Genomic DNA, 15127 nt, shown 5'->3' with positions numbered 1-15127 from the left:
ATTTCATTAAAATTTGTCAAAATAATAGACCTTTTCATTTCAATTATTTTCTTTGCGCATGCGTTATATGGAATTGAAGTTCCGTTTCAAGTTTCGGCCCTGTTTACAGCTATTGCATTATTCAGATATGAAAAAATTATAAAAAGTGTTCTAATAATTATTATATATTGCATAAAAATGGAGTATAATAATTATAACAAATACTGGAATAAATTTAATGAAAAAATTAAGGACGGAGCATATATTAATTATTTTATCAATAAGTTATTTTTGAAATATCAATAATTTATTTTAGTTTTTTTGCATTTCTACATGCAACGTTAATAAAAATAATAAATAAAAGTGAAAGAGGTAACTATTATGTTTTTCACATTTCATCAGCGAATAACAATATGTCAATATATAGTAAACATAACCTCACTCTGGAACCAACTCTTTTTTCTTCTTTTAGTTGACTGTTTTCTGCACTGCAGTGATATTTTTAATTGCAAATTTAACTGCGTGTTTTTATGTTTAAATTTGATACCAATTTTGCACCGGACACATTTTCTTTTCTCTATAAAAACATGAGCAAAAGTAAAGTTTTAACACATGTTAATAGAACAGGGCCGAAACTTTTAAAATTGGTGAACTGTCATGGTTGCTGCGCAGGCGCATTCGCGACTTCCGAATTGAAATGAAAAGGTCTATTGAATTATTTAAAAATTTGTTGATAAAATTCTTTATGAGAATTCAATTTTAACAAACATTCAATTATTCAATAAATTATTTATTTTTTAATTTAAATAATTGAATTCTTATAGAATTTTCTAATAAAAATTGATTAAAAAATGAATTACCGAATAATCGATTTATTATTTATGAAAATAATTGAATTCTTGCAACGAATTTTATTACATTTTTTTTAAATAATTGAATTTTTTTGAGAAATTTTACTACTTGCAAAAATAATTGAATTTTTGCGAAGGATTTTATTAGGATTTTTGTAAATAATTAACTTTTTTTTAAAAAATTTTATGGTAATTTAAATTATTACAAAACATGAAGAAATTGTTTGCTCCGAGTCGAAGACTCGGACTGATCGCCTTCTTCATGTTTTATAATAATATTCTTATAAGTTGTTGAATTTCAAAAAGGTTTGAATTTGAATGTTTAATTTAATGTTTAATGTTTTTATTTAAAATTCCTACATAAAAATAATAATAATTATTAAATATTAATTTAAAAAGGAAGTTATTGATGTTTTTGAATAATTTTACAATTACAGAAATTCGTAAATAAATGTAATAGAACATTTTTTTAAGTATCTAAAAATTTTTATTCAAAAGAAATGGAAAAAGTTTGTATGATTTCTATTCGTTAATTACAATTTTTGTCACGAAGTTTAAATTTTATTTTAAAAGGAAAAAATTTGCAATATTTTATTTTTTCTCAATAAAATAATAATTAATAAATAAAATCAATAAATTGTTTAAAACTAAAAGATATTTGTTTTAAGCACTTAATAATAAAAATTTTCAATTTATTATAAAAATAAATAAGAAAAATTACAATAAAATCTATAAAAACTTAACGAAAAACAAAAGAATGCACAAAAGACTATAACTTCAAATGTGGACAGAAAGAAAGAATACCACGATTATTTATAGTTTATAATTAATAATTTTCAACTATATACTTATCTTTACTATTGACTACAGTTGAATGAAACAAAAACAATTTAAAAATGGATAAATTTTATTAAACATAAGAGAAACAACGAATCGTCTTAAACTCATAGAGCAAATATTCAATCACTGCGTCTCTTTTACAGTAATATTTTTTTCTTAATCATTAACAATGATTTTTTTTAATTAATAGTAGAACAATTAATAACAAATACGTATTACAACATTCTATATACTATTTTTCTTTTCCATTTGCTAGGAACAACACCGTACAAATGCTATTACACACGTAATATAACTTTTTTTTCGATATGGATTTTACTTGATTTAAATGCTTATTTTTATTTTTGAGAGATTGAAGAAGGTCATTGTCAGGATTTTGAGATAAACACGACAATAATATTGAATCGAATTTACGAAGACATATTGTGCAGATACGCTGACGCAGAATTTAAAAGTCCCAATCGTTGCTTTTGCTTTCGCTGCTCCGTCATCTTTAAATAAAATTATTTTCGTCAATTAAAAATCTATTTTTAAAGTGAAAATAAAAATTATTAATAATTGATGATAACATTAATTTTAAAATTGAAAAAAAACGTTTAAGAAGAAAAATTATTTAAAAAGTTAGGAAACAAAAAATTTTTCTAACTTTTTAAATAAGTTTTCTTAAATATTTTTTCTAAATTTAAAAAATGTAATTAATTAAATTAATTTTTCATTAATTAGTTAATTAATGTTTATTTAAAGAGAAACTGAGAGCAAACCTGATCACGAAGTTCAGTGAGTTGTTGTGATAGACATTTAACTAATTGTTGCGTGCTTTCTAATTGCGATTGTAAACTTCGAAGTTCAACTTGCTCGCCCTCTCCCTCGTCGGCGGCTAATGATTTCGCCCTGAGACGTGGGAACCAGTCAAGATTTCGATCCTGTGAAAGTACATAGAGCTTAAAGAAATTGTATACTTAAAATTAATTTTCCAAGCTCAATGGACAATTACCTTGACCATTGCGTAGACATATGATTCCGGTCCTGTGAATTCAGTCGGATCTTTTACCTTTACGAGAACAATGAAGTAAAGATAGTGCCACATATTGTGCTCGTGTTTCACGTGCTCCTCAAACGACACTGTTTTATTGTCGAATGCCGATCTATTTAAACCTGTAAAAAAAAGAAAAAAAATTCATTTCAATTTCCTTTTTTTCACTTTTCTAATCTATGAATTAAAAAAAAAATTTATTCCATTGTCTTATAAAAAATACAAGAGAAAAATAAAAAAAAACATTTTTTCACTTTTCTCGTCTAATTTATGAATTGTTAAATTTTATTCCATTGATTAATCGAAAATATAAAATGTAAATCAAAATAAAATTTTCTTTCTTCTTTCTTCACTTTTCTAATTTAGTTTATGAATTTTTATTCCCTTGATTAATAAAAAATATAAGATAAATAATTAATTAATTAATAAGACAAATTAAATTATTTTTATTAAATTAATTGATATTAAATTAAATATTACTAATTAAATTTAAAAAGAAAACAACTTTTTTTTATAAAAAAAAAGAAAATATTTAACGAGAAAGAAAATTTTTTTTTTTTTTGCAATAAATAATTTTTAATTTGTAGAAGAAATTCATTTTACCGCAAATGAAACATGTGTTTTTTAAAATCAGTTCCTTCTGCTGCTTTTCTGATCTTAGATCCGCAAATGTATCAATAATGACACCAAAAATCAAATTGAGAACAATAATTATCACTATGAAGAAGAAGAGTAAATCGTAAACGACTCTTGCGACAAATAATGGCTCCTAAAAGCAAAAATTACAATTAAATCTTATTTAAATAAATTCAAGAAAATTAATAAATTGAAATAAATTTAAGTAAATTAATGATTTAAAATAAATTCAAGTAAATTAAAGAATTGCAAAAAAATAAGTTAACTAAATAAATTGAAATAATTTTACGTAACTAAATCGAAATAATTTTAAGTAACTGAATAAATATTGAAATAAATTTAAGAAAACTAATAAATTGAATTATAAATTCAAGTAAATTAATGAATTAAAAAAAAATTAAGAAAATAAATAGAAAGAATTTAAGTTAATAAATAAATTTAAGGAAACTAATAAATTGAAATACATTTAAGTAAATCAATAAATTTTAATAAATTAAAATAGAAATAGAAATTGAAAAATGAACTAATAATAAGCAAATTGAAAGAAACAATTATTTTCATTTAAAAAAAATTGTTGTTAATTATTTCAATATACTTTATAAATTTAAAAATACTCACGGTACTTGAGGGTGCTCGTAAAATATCGCCAATTCCTCCGCCATTACGAAGTCCTTGATTCAAAGTTGTAACGATACACATAACGAGAGAATCGCAAGCTCGTTCCTTCGAATCGCCACCAACGTTTATTAATTCCGATTCACGATCGTTTTCCTGAACGGATCGTGAAATTGTTTCAGTGGTTTCGCAATTTTCCATATTGTCCTTACTGCATGAACCAGTCATTGCAATTTTCTCCGGGGCTAAACAATGACAAAGAAAAACAGTAAATTAAACAGAAATGGTGTATCATAAAAATATCCAAAATGAAATAAAATAAAAATAATAAATAAAAGAAATAAAGTAAATTAAAAAATAATAAAATACGGTAAAATATTATATTATAAACAATTGTAATTATTTAATAAATTATTAAATAAATTACTAAATGAATTCTTAAATAAATTATTAAACAAACTATTCAGAGAATTGTTAAATAAAAATTTTAACCAAAATGTAAAAATTTAATTAAATAGTGAAAATTTTAATTTAATGGTAAAAATAAAAATTTTAAATTGAATACCAAAATATTAATTTCTAGAGAGAATAAATTTTTCTCAATGTATATATACCGAGGAGAAACTTACAGTTTATTTCCTCATCAACGCTAACTAAGAAATCGTCCTTGAAGAACATGAATCCAATAATGGAAAACATGTAAACTAGAATCAATGCGAGGACTGCAGTTAATATTATAGATCTTCCATTTCTCGTTACCGATCTTATCACATTGAGCAAAGTTTCCTCCCGGTAAATTACATCGAAGAGCTAAAAAAAATGCATAAAAATTAGTAAATATTTACTTCACTGAAAATATATATTTTTAAAATAAATAAGAATAAAAATTCTTATTACGCAACTATAATATTAATTACATACTCAAAACAAAAAATAATAATATCAATATCAATAGTAATAATAATAATTTTCTACTAAATAATTACCAAAACAGAGTAGAAAAATGGATGTACAAATATTCCAAGGACACAAAATATAAGATATAATAAGTGATAGAGCAGTTCGACGTCTGTTATAATATGCTCGATATTTTTGGTCAACGTTCCTTGATTGCCTATTATACTAATGAAATGAACTATTTTTAAAATAACCTGAAAAAATCGAAATATTTAAAATTAAAAATTTAATATTTCGAAAATATTTCAAAAATAACAAAAATATTCTAAAATATTTCAAAACCAATAGAAATGTTATAAAACAATTCAAAAATAATATAAATATGCAAAATATTCTTAAAAATACAGGGTTGCTCGCAACCTAAAAAACCTGGAAATGTCAGGGAATTTCATAAACCTTGAAAAACCTGGAAAAATCAGGGAATTTTGATCGAAATCCTGGAAAATTGTTGTTTTTTAAAATTATTGTGTTTATTCTTGAAATCTAATTTCACTTAAATATTTCAAAATTAATTCAATTTTAAAAGAATTACGTTTACAATTTTCATAACTATATGAATTTCAAAAGATTTTGATTTAAAATTTTGTAAAATTTCAATTTTACATGAATTTAATTAGAAACATAAAAAAAACTTAGATTTAAAAAAAATTTGAAAAACTAAAATTCTTCTGAAATTAGTTAAATTTTTGAATATATATTTAATTGATTATTAAAAATAATGGATTTATAGAAGAATTTTAGTTAAACAAACTAAAACAAATTGAATTTTAAAGCAATTACAAATGATTGCAGAAATTCAATTATTTTCAAAAATTTTAATAAAATTCTTGGCAAAATTTTAATTATTTTCAAAAACTTTCCTCAATTCAATGATTTTTAATATTTACTACTTTAATAAAAATTAATAAAAGAATTCAATTATAGTTAAAAAAATTTTTTAATAAAATTCTACTCAAACATTTAATAAATTATTTTCACAAATAATAAAAATTCCACAGAAATTCAATTACATATTTTCATATATTTTTTATTCAATTATTTTTATGAATAATAAAATTTTTTACAAGGATTCAATTATTTTCGTAAATAATAAAACTCAATGCTGAATTTCAATTATTTTTAATCAAATTTTAATGGAGTTCCTTGAAAAAAGTTATTAACTATTCTTAAAAATTTTGTTAAAATTTATCAAAAAAATTCGATTATTTTAATAACCTTTGCTACAATTCATTTATTAGAATTGAAGTATTATTTTCAATAAATTATTAATTAAATTTCTTTATAATAATAAAATTATTTTCAAAAATTTTAATGAAATTCTTTGCGTAACAATTCAATTTTTTTTCAAAATAATTTTAATAAAAATTTTCGCAGAAATCCAATTGTGACGCGATCTGAAGAAAGGGACCTTAGAAGCAAATCACTTTAAGGTTGGGTTAGAGTTACTTTTTTCTTGTTTGAAAGTTTCTTTTTATTTATTTCGAATTAAAATCAGTGTTTATTAAATATTTTAGTTGTAATGAAGACTTAAACATCAATGATTTATATTGACAGTTGATCCCTTTTTTGTATTTTCATTTAAAAAATTGAAAACATAACCTATAATTTTTTGCTTCTAAGGTCCCTTTCTTCAGATCGCGTCACAATTATGTTTAAAAATTTACAAAACTTCTCGGCAAAATTTCAATTATCTTTATAAATAATAAAATATTTCTCCGAAATTCAATTATTTTCAAAACTTTTAATAAAATTCTTGGCAGAATTTCAATTATTTTTAATATAATTTTCATCAAATTTCTCGAAAAATGCAATTATTCCTAAAAATTTTATTAAAATTTGTCAAGAGAATTAAATTATTTAAAAATTTGTTGATAAAATTCTGTATGAAAATTCAATTTTAAGAAACATTTAATTATTTAATAAAATTTTATTTATTTTTGTAGTTAAATAATTGAATTCTCGTAGAATTTTCTAATAAATATTATTTTAAAAATCAATTTCAAATTAAAATCTTTGAAAATTTTAACTTTTCATGCTTTTAATTAAGAATTCTAAAGAATTAATTTTTCTCAATAAGTTAAATGAAATTTTTTTAAAATTATTTCAAGTTTTTTATTTCTAATATATTTAATAGAAAAATGTCATACTAATCGAAATTTCGTAAAATTAAATTGCAAACAAAAGAATTTGAATATTTAAAAAGAACTTTTTCAAAAATTATTTAAAAAAATTAACTCGAAGAAGAATAATTCAATTATTTTCATAAGTAATAAAATTTTCACAGGAATTAAATTATTTAAAATACAAAATTTTATATATTTTTTCGAAAAATATCAATTATTTAAAAAGATTTTTTTATAAATTAATTCGTCGCAAGAATTCAATTATTTAAAAAAATTTAACAAAGTTCTTTTCAAGAAATAAATTTTTTTTATAAATAATAAAATTCTTCACCGAAATTCAATTATTTTTATAAACTTGAATAAAATTCGTTGCAAGAATTCAATGATTTTCAAAAGTAATAAAATTCTTCGCAGTAATTCAATTATGTTAAAATATTAAACAAAACTTCTTGTAATTATTCTTAACAATTTTATTAAAATTTGTCAAAAGAATTCAATTATTTAAAAATTTGTTGGTAAAATTTTTTACCAATTTTGAAATTTTGAAATTTGAATTTTACCAATTCAATTTTAACAAACATTCAAATATTCAATAAATTATTTATTTTTTAATTTAAATAATTGAATTCTTCTAGAATTTTCTAATAAAAATTTATTTAAAAATGAATTACCGAATAATAGATTTATTATTTATGAAAATAATAAAATTGAATTCTTGCAACGAATTTTATTACATTTTTTTTAAATAATTGAATTTTTTTGAGAAATTTTACTACTTGCAAAAATAATTGAATTCTTGCGAAGGATTTTTGTAAATAATTAACTTTTTTTTAACTCGGAGTGATTGATATCTTCATGTTTTACAATAAATATTCTTATATGTTATTGAATTTCAAATTTTTGAAAATCTTAATTTCTATAAAAAAATAAGTTTGCAAATATTTTACTCACTGTTAAGAAACCAAGTAACCAAAGAGTTGGTTCTGGTCCCAATGAAAATATTAATCTTAAAATAGTCGAAGCAACTAATGTACGAATGCCGGATTCTCGAGGTAGAGTGACAACTATAACACCCGATGAGAGCATTGTGGTCCAAATGAGTCCCGAGAAATGTGAACTAAGTTCTGAAATAATTAATTATCGACAATTAAAAATTATGTTTACTTCACTTTTCATACAAAAAAATATGAATAAAAAAATATATATGATACAAAATAAAAATAAATAAAAAGTGAATTTAAAAATCTAAAATATAAGAATTAAACTGAAAATAAAAAGATTGACAAATAAGAAAATAAATAATATCTAGAAAAGAAAATAAATAAAAAAGGAGGTAAAAAAGAATAAAAAGCGAATTTTAAAAATTAAAGTATAAAAATTAAACTGATAAGAAAAGAAAGAGATTAAAAAACAAATAGAACAGTAAAAAAATAAATAAATAGAATAAAAAATAAAAATACATAAAATGAAAATGAAAAACAATTTCCGTTGGAATTAATAAAATGACAACTTACTGGGAACAGAATCGACAAATGGATAGAAAAACGCGACAATAAGATTAATTAATACGGCACAATTAAAGAGAATATTGCTCCAAAGTGACATGTAACTGCTCATCCAGAACAGCATTGGTTGCCCTAAAAAACAAATTACTTTTTAAAAGTAATATTATTATTTAATAACGAAAATATCGAATAGAAGTGCAAAATATTATTCGTTAATAATAAGAAAAACAATAAAACCTACATTTTTGTGTAAATTTAAAAAAAAAGAAAATGTACCTCTCAATTTCTTTTGCCATTTCATTTCATTGAACATATCTTCCGTTCTCTCGAAAAATTCCGAGACTTTTGAGCCCTGATCATCTCTCTCGGCTGTATTTAAAACACGAATTTTTGTATCGAGCGTTATTAGTTCGCAAATTTCCGGTATTGGAAATACAATTTGTTCCAAAGTTCGATCGTGTCTGACAATCTGAAATGTAACCAAAAAAACAATTAGATAAATATTCAGATTTCGCTAATTTTTTTAAAAACAAAAATATTTAATATTTTTTTCTAAAAAAAATTAATTTTCTTAAAAGAAAAAAACTTTTGCTAAGGCAAAGAAATAATTTTTTTTTAAACTCGCTTTGTTTCAGTCAAAATAAATTTTTCGTTTAAATAAAGAGGGTTCTTGATTCAAAGAAAATTTCTTTTTTCCTTGCTATACAATAAAAGAAAGAATTCTTTAATTAAAAAGGGAAAATTTCTTCGAAACAAATAAATTGTTTTTGAATCAAAGAAATTTACTCTTTATTAAAGAAATTTTTTCTTAATCAAAGAAATTTTCTTTCTATCAAAGAAAAATTAATTTTCAATCCAAAAAACAATTCAAAGCAAATAAATTCTTTCAATCGACAAAAACTTTTTTCTGCAAAAAAAAAAAAATATAATAAAAATATTTTTTTAGGAAAAATGAAAAGTAGTAGAAAAAAAAATTAAAATACAGACCTCGATTTGGGCAGTGTGAGAGGCATAATACTGAAGTGCCTTGTGAGTTTTCGGATCCATATTACTTTGTTCAGACGGTTTTAACAACGCTGCTAATTCTTTATTGTGTTGTGCTAATTGATGACAAAGAATGTAAATATTGTGTCCCACCTACATAAAAAGAAATATGAAATAAAATCAAAAAATTACAAAAACAAATTAAAAATATAATAAAAACTATTAAGGGTTCAAACCACTTTACACGCTTGAAAATTAACAGGGTTGTCACTAAAATTTAATTTCGTTTTTCCCTGACTTTTCCCTGATTTCCAGACAAAATTTTCACTTTTTCCCTGACCCGAAAAGAAAATTCTGATACACTCTAAAAATAATTAGGTGCTGAGAAAAATGTTCTAATACATTTATTTACGAATTTCTTTAATTGTAAAATTATTCGAAAACATCAACAACTTCTTTTTTAAATAAATATTTAATCATTATTATTTTTCCAGAAGAGTTAAGATTTTCAAAAATTTCAAATTCAAATATTTCGAAATTTAATAACTTATAATAATTAAAGATAACCCAGTGAATTAATATTAAAATAAAATTAATTCTATATGCAGAATTGTTAGTTAAAAGTACGAAAAATTCTGATTTTCAAAGATTTGAATTTGAAACCTTTTCAAAATTCAATTATTTCTAAATATTCCCTCCTAATGCTTTTTATATTCAATTATTATCTAAAATTTTAATTGAAATTAAATTTTACATCAATTTTTATTAGAAAATTCTACAAGAATTCAATTATTTAAATACAAAAATAAATAATGTATTCAATAATTGAATGTTTCTTAGAATTTAATTTTTACAAGGATAATTTTATTAACAACTTTTGAAAATAATTAATTTCTTTTGAGGAATTTAATTAAAATTTTACCAAAATTTGTTATATTAAAGAATTTTATAAGAGTTTTTGAAAATAATTGAAAAGTTTTTAAAGAATTTTATTAAAATTATTTTAAATAATTGAATTCTTGAGAAGAATTTTGATAATAATTTATGAAAGTAATTGAATTCATGCGAAGAATTTTGATTAAATTTCGTTTAAATCTTTAAATAATTGAAATTTTGCCAAGAATATTATTAAAATTTTTGACAATAATTTAATTTTTGAGAAGAATTTCGCTATCTATTTATAAAAATAATTTAATTCTTAATGTGAATTTTAAAAAAAGTTTAAAAATAATTTAATTTTTGCAAAGTATTTTATTGGTTTTCAAAAGAATTGAATTCTCATGATGAATTTTGATATTTATCGAAATAATTGAATTTTGGAAAAGAATTTTATTAAAATTCTTTAGAATAATTGATTTTTATGGGGAAAACTTTTTTGTTTATCAAGATACTTAAATTCTTTTGCAGAATTTATTTATAAAGATAATTGAATTCTTGACGAGATATTCGTTAAAATTTTTTTAAATAATTGAATTTCTTCGAAGAATTTTATTACTTTTGAGAATAATTGAATTTTGCAAAAATTTTTTTTTAATTCCTAAAAATAATTGAATTTCTGTAAAGAATTTTGTTATTTATCAAGATAATTGCGTTAAAACTTTTGAAATAATTAAATAATATTAAAAAATTCATTCTGATCAGAATTAGAAAAAATGTTGAAGGTTTTGTATTAAAATTCGTGGTAGTTTCATAGTTTATGAGTCAAACAAAAAAGACACAAAAAATTCAGAGATTTTAATTCAATAAATACACTTTTTAACTTTATAAAAATTTTAAATAAAAAATAAGGTTTTATATAAAGTTAAAGAGTGTATTTATTGAACTAAAAAAGATGCAGCTCAATATAATCCATAGGAATAGTAAAAAAAAATTCTAGAAAATAGCTTCATTTTCAAGCGTGTAATGTGCTATGAACCCTTAATTTCATTATTAATTTAAAAAAAATAACCTCTTTAGGAGAGACTCCATCCTCATTATCAGAAGAAGTATCATCAACATCCGCATCGTCATCCAATGATTCCTGATGAAATGCCGTGCAAGCAACATCGACAAGTTGCTTTGGATTCATATTATATAAAATTCTCTCGGCATTTTCACTGTCGCCACGACTCTCCATTATTGCAAGTAAAAGTTTACTGGCATTATTCTTTAATTCCAAAACAAGATCCATTCGTGTCTTGCCCAATGGATTGATATCGTTTAAAATCAATGCTGTGATAATATCCAGACCATTTGATTCGTGAGTTGCTATGCAATTTTGATTGTCGTGACACGGTCCCTGACAATATTCCGTTAATGTTTCAAGTGTCTGATTTATTAATGCGACATTATGCTCATTTATGTACAATCCCAAAAGACCCAAGCCACCAGTTGTCGAGCCGCAAATGCAATCCAAAAACATTAGAGACTCCGAGACAAGATTGAAATTCGTTTTGTTGTTCTGATTTCGCAGAAAGTTCTATTGAAATGGAAACAAGAAAAGTAAAAATTATTTATCGATGTGTGGAAATTAGAAAAAAATGAATTTTTAATAATTAATTAATTATTAATTAACTATAATAATAATCTTCGTATTTCATTCTTTAATTAATTCTGTCTGTCCATACTTAGAAGTTAGTTTTTGTGTATGCTTTTGTTTTTTTTTCTTTAAAAAATATTGTTTGACAAATCATATTCTTAATTACGATTGTTTTAATAAAATTCAAAGTTTTTTAGAAATAAAAGAAAAAAATGTTTATAAATTCTATTTTAATTTTTCAATCACAAATTCTCATTGAAAATTAAATTGAAAATTTTTGAATTTTTAGAAAATGAAGAAAAAAATTTTACTCAAAAAAATGTTCTGTTATATTTATTTCAATGTAAAATTATTCGAAAACATCAAAAACTTCTATTTTTAAATAAATATTTAATTATTATTATTTTTCCACAGGAATTAAAATATTCAAAAATTTAAAATTTAAACCTTTTTTAAATTAAAAAACTTATAATAATTAAAAATGCCCGAGTATTAAAATCATTATTTTATATTATAAGAATATTGTTAACTCTAACTTCTTCAAAATTGTTTTCATCATTTCAATTCAATTATTATTTTCTAGAATTTTTAATTCTTTTTTATGAAAATAATTGAATTCCTTAAAAAAAATTTTATTATTTATGAAAATAATTGAATTATTGCAAAGAAATTTTTAAAAAATTTGTAATTAATTGAATTCCTGTGAAATTTTTATTATTTATGAAAATAATTAAATGTTTGCATAAAATTTTATTAGATTTTGTTTTAAATTATTGAATTCTTTTTGGGAAATTTTATTAAAATAGTAGATATTGAAAATCATTGAAATTAGAAAAATGCATTTTATTTTTGAAAATAATTGAATTTAGGACAAGAATTTTATTGACATTTTTGAAAATAATTGAACTTTGGGGAAGAATTTTTTTATTTATAAAGATAATTGAGATTTTGGCGAGAATTTTTAAAAAATTTTGAACACAATTGAATTTTATTACTTTTGAAAATAATTGAATTTCTGCAATTTCTTTTAATTTTTGCAAAATTCATTTTTTTAGTGTTTTCAACAGAAATTTAAATTACAAATTTTTAAATTCTATTATTTTTAATGTCGCTAATTTTATTTAAAAAAGTAAGTAAGAAGTTAACGGCGCGCTTATTGTTGCTAGTTTTTAATAATTTTTGAAAAAGTTCTTTGAGAATTTGCAAATATCCCCTTAAGGACGGGAAGGACAGATTTTTTATCAAAGAGGTTTGTTAGGAATATAGATAGGAAATTGTTGAGAATTTGGAAAAATTCCCATATTTGGAAAATTTTGCATGTAACTTCCATGTAACTATAAATTATTTGAAAAAAATTAAATTAAACTTTTTCAAAAAAATTAATTCTTCAAAATTGCCACTGAAAATTATAGAAAATTCAAATATTCAAATATTTTAATTTGAAACCTTTTTAAAATTATTCAATTAATTAAATACAAAAGTAAATAATTTATATGTGTTGAATAATTGAATTCTTAAACAAATTTATTATTTATGAAATTAATTGAATTAATGCGAAGAAATTTATAAACAAATTTTTTAATAATTTAATTCTTGTGCAATTGTTATTATTTATGAAAGTAATTAAATGTTTGAGTACAATTTTATTAAAATTTTTTTTTAATAATTGAATTCTTTTGGGAAATTTATTAAAACAGTAGATATTGAAAATCACTGAAATGAGGAAATTTTTTGAAAATAATTGGATTTTGGAGAAGAATTTTGTTATTTATAAAGATAATTGTAACTTCTCCAAAATTCAATTTTTAAAAATGTTTTTAACTAAAATTTTCCATAAATCCAGTATTTTTAATAATTAATTAATTTTATACTTATTGACAAATTTAACTAATTTCAAGAAGAATTTGAATTATTAAAATTTTGCAAAAATCTAAGTACATATTTTAAAATTTCTAATTAAATTCATTAAAAATGGAAATTTTATAAAATTTCAAATTAAAACCTTTTGAAGTTCATTTATTTATGAATATTATAAACGCAACTGTTTTAAAATTGAATTAATTTTGAAATATTTAAGTAAAATTTTTATTAAATAATTTCTAAGTAATAATTTTATGATAGTTGTTCAAGAATTAGTTATTTAAGATGAAATTATTGTCAGAAATAAAAAAAAAATGAATTCGTGGTGATTTCATAGTTTATGAGGCAAACAGAAAAGATACCAAAATTCAGAGTTTTCTTACGAATTCTAAAAATTTAATTTTCTACAGTACTTTGTCTGACTTTTTCTTGAATCCCCGGTCTCAGAATACCAATACGATTATTGTGGTTATAATAGTAATAATCTATATTCCAATTCATATTTTATTTTTGAAAAAAAAACTGAAATAAAAATTTTTAAATTGTATTTTTTTTAATTCTTAATTTTATTGAAAAAAGTCTGCAAGTAGTTAGCCGCGGGAATTGTTGCTAGTAATTAATTAAAAAGATTAATAGTAATAATGTTAATATTAATGAAAGGTAAAGAAAAAAGTAAATAGAAAAATTGTCATTACCTGTAACTCACGATTGTGATTCTCACAGAGAAGTTGAAGAAATCGGAGAATTGGCTGCATAACCAAAACCTTGGTGCTCAGTTGGGCTTCGTCTTTCTCAACTCCAGCGCCCGTGTGTTTTTCCAATTTTTCCGCGAGCATATCCTCCAAAGCGCAGCCGAGAGCCGCATTATTCGATGCATCTTCGCCTGGTGTTAAATTTCGTATCGACGCATAAGCCTGAACTGTTGACGCCGCTGCTTGATTCAATTCTTCCCGCAACTCATCCGTTATTACAATTCCATTCGGTTTTCCTGAATGACAAACAAATTAATTTCAAACCTCAAAGAGAAAAATTCACAAAAATAAAACAAAAATGGAAGAAAATCATTCACAGTGTATTTTTTTGAAATTAAAATTAAGAAATCAAAATATTAAAGTATTAAAATCGTAAAAAGTATTAAAAATAAAACAAATTGAAATTAATTAAAATCAATTTAAACAAATTGAAATATTTAATTAAAATTAAAGAATAATTTAGAGAAAGGAAAA

The 15127-nt window shown here is 21.6% G+C and overlaps 1 protein-coding gene across 8 annotated transcripts in view; it reads right to left on the bottom strand.

Annotated features, from left to right (window-relative positions):
- Window positions 1–1719: 1719 nt before the first annotated feature.
- LOC122497972 (inositol 1,4,5-trisphosphate receptor) overlaps window positions 1720–15127 on the bottom strand; it is a 59867-nt gene continuing 46459 nt past the window's right edge. For 5 of the 8 annotated variants that reach the window (XM_043605421.1, XM_043605418.1, XM_043605423.1 and 2 more), the window contains 13 exons: window positions 14597–14889; window positions 11472–11981; window positions 9527–9676; window positions 8816–9008; window positions 8549–8686; window positions 7986–8158; window positions 4941–5105; window positions 4584–4764; window positions 3958–4199; window positions 3307–3472; window positions 2665–2825; window positions 2432–2593; window positions 1720–2161 (listed from right to left, as the gene is read on the bottom strand). In XM_043605421.1, the coding sequence (XP_043461356.1) occupies window positions 2081–2161; window positions 2432–2593; window positions 2665–2825; window positions 3307–3472; window positions 3958–4199; window positions 4584–4764; window positions 4941–5105; window positions 7986–8158; window positions 8549–8686; window positions 8816–9008; window positions 9527–9676; window positions 11472–11981; window positions 14597–14889 (2615 nt within the window). In that variant the 3' untranslated portion in view covers window positions 1720–2080. The remainder of the gene's footprint in view (window positions 2162–2431; window positions 2594–2664; window positions 2826–3306; window positions 3473–3957; window positions 4200–4583; window positions 4765–4940; window positions 5106–7985; window positions 8159–8548; window positions 8687–8815; window positions 9009–9526; window positions 9677–11471; window positions 11982–14596; window positions 14890–15127) is intronic. The other 3 variants (XM_043605419.1, XM_043605424.1, XM_043605425.1) reach the window with 1 other exon arrangement.

Source organism: Leptopilina heterotoma, unplaced genomic scaffold (genome assembly GCF_015476425.1).
Source record: "Leptopilina heterotoma isolate Lh14 unplaced genomic scaffold, ASM1547642v1 Lhet_14, whole genome shotgun sequence".
In the NCBI taxonomy this organism is placed as follows: Eukaryota; Metazoa; Arthropoda; class Insecta; order Hymenoptera; family Figitidae; genus Leptopilina; species Leptopilina heterotoma.
Note: the sequence above shows the minus strand (reverse complement) of the source record. Positions and strands in the feature narration are given on the sequence as shown.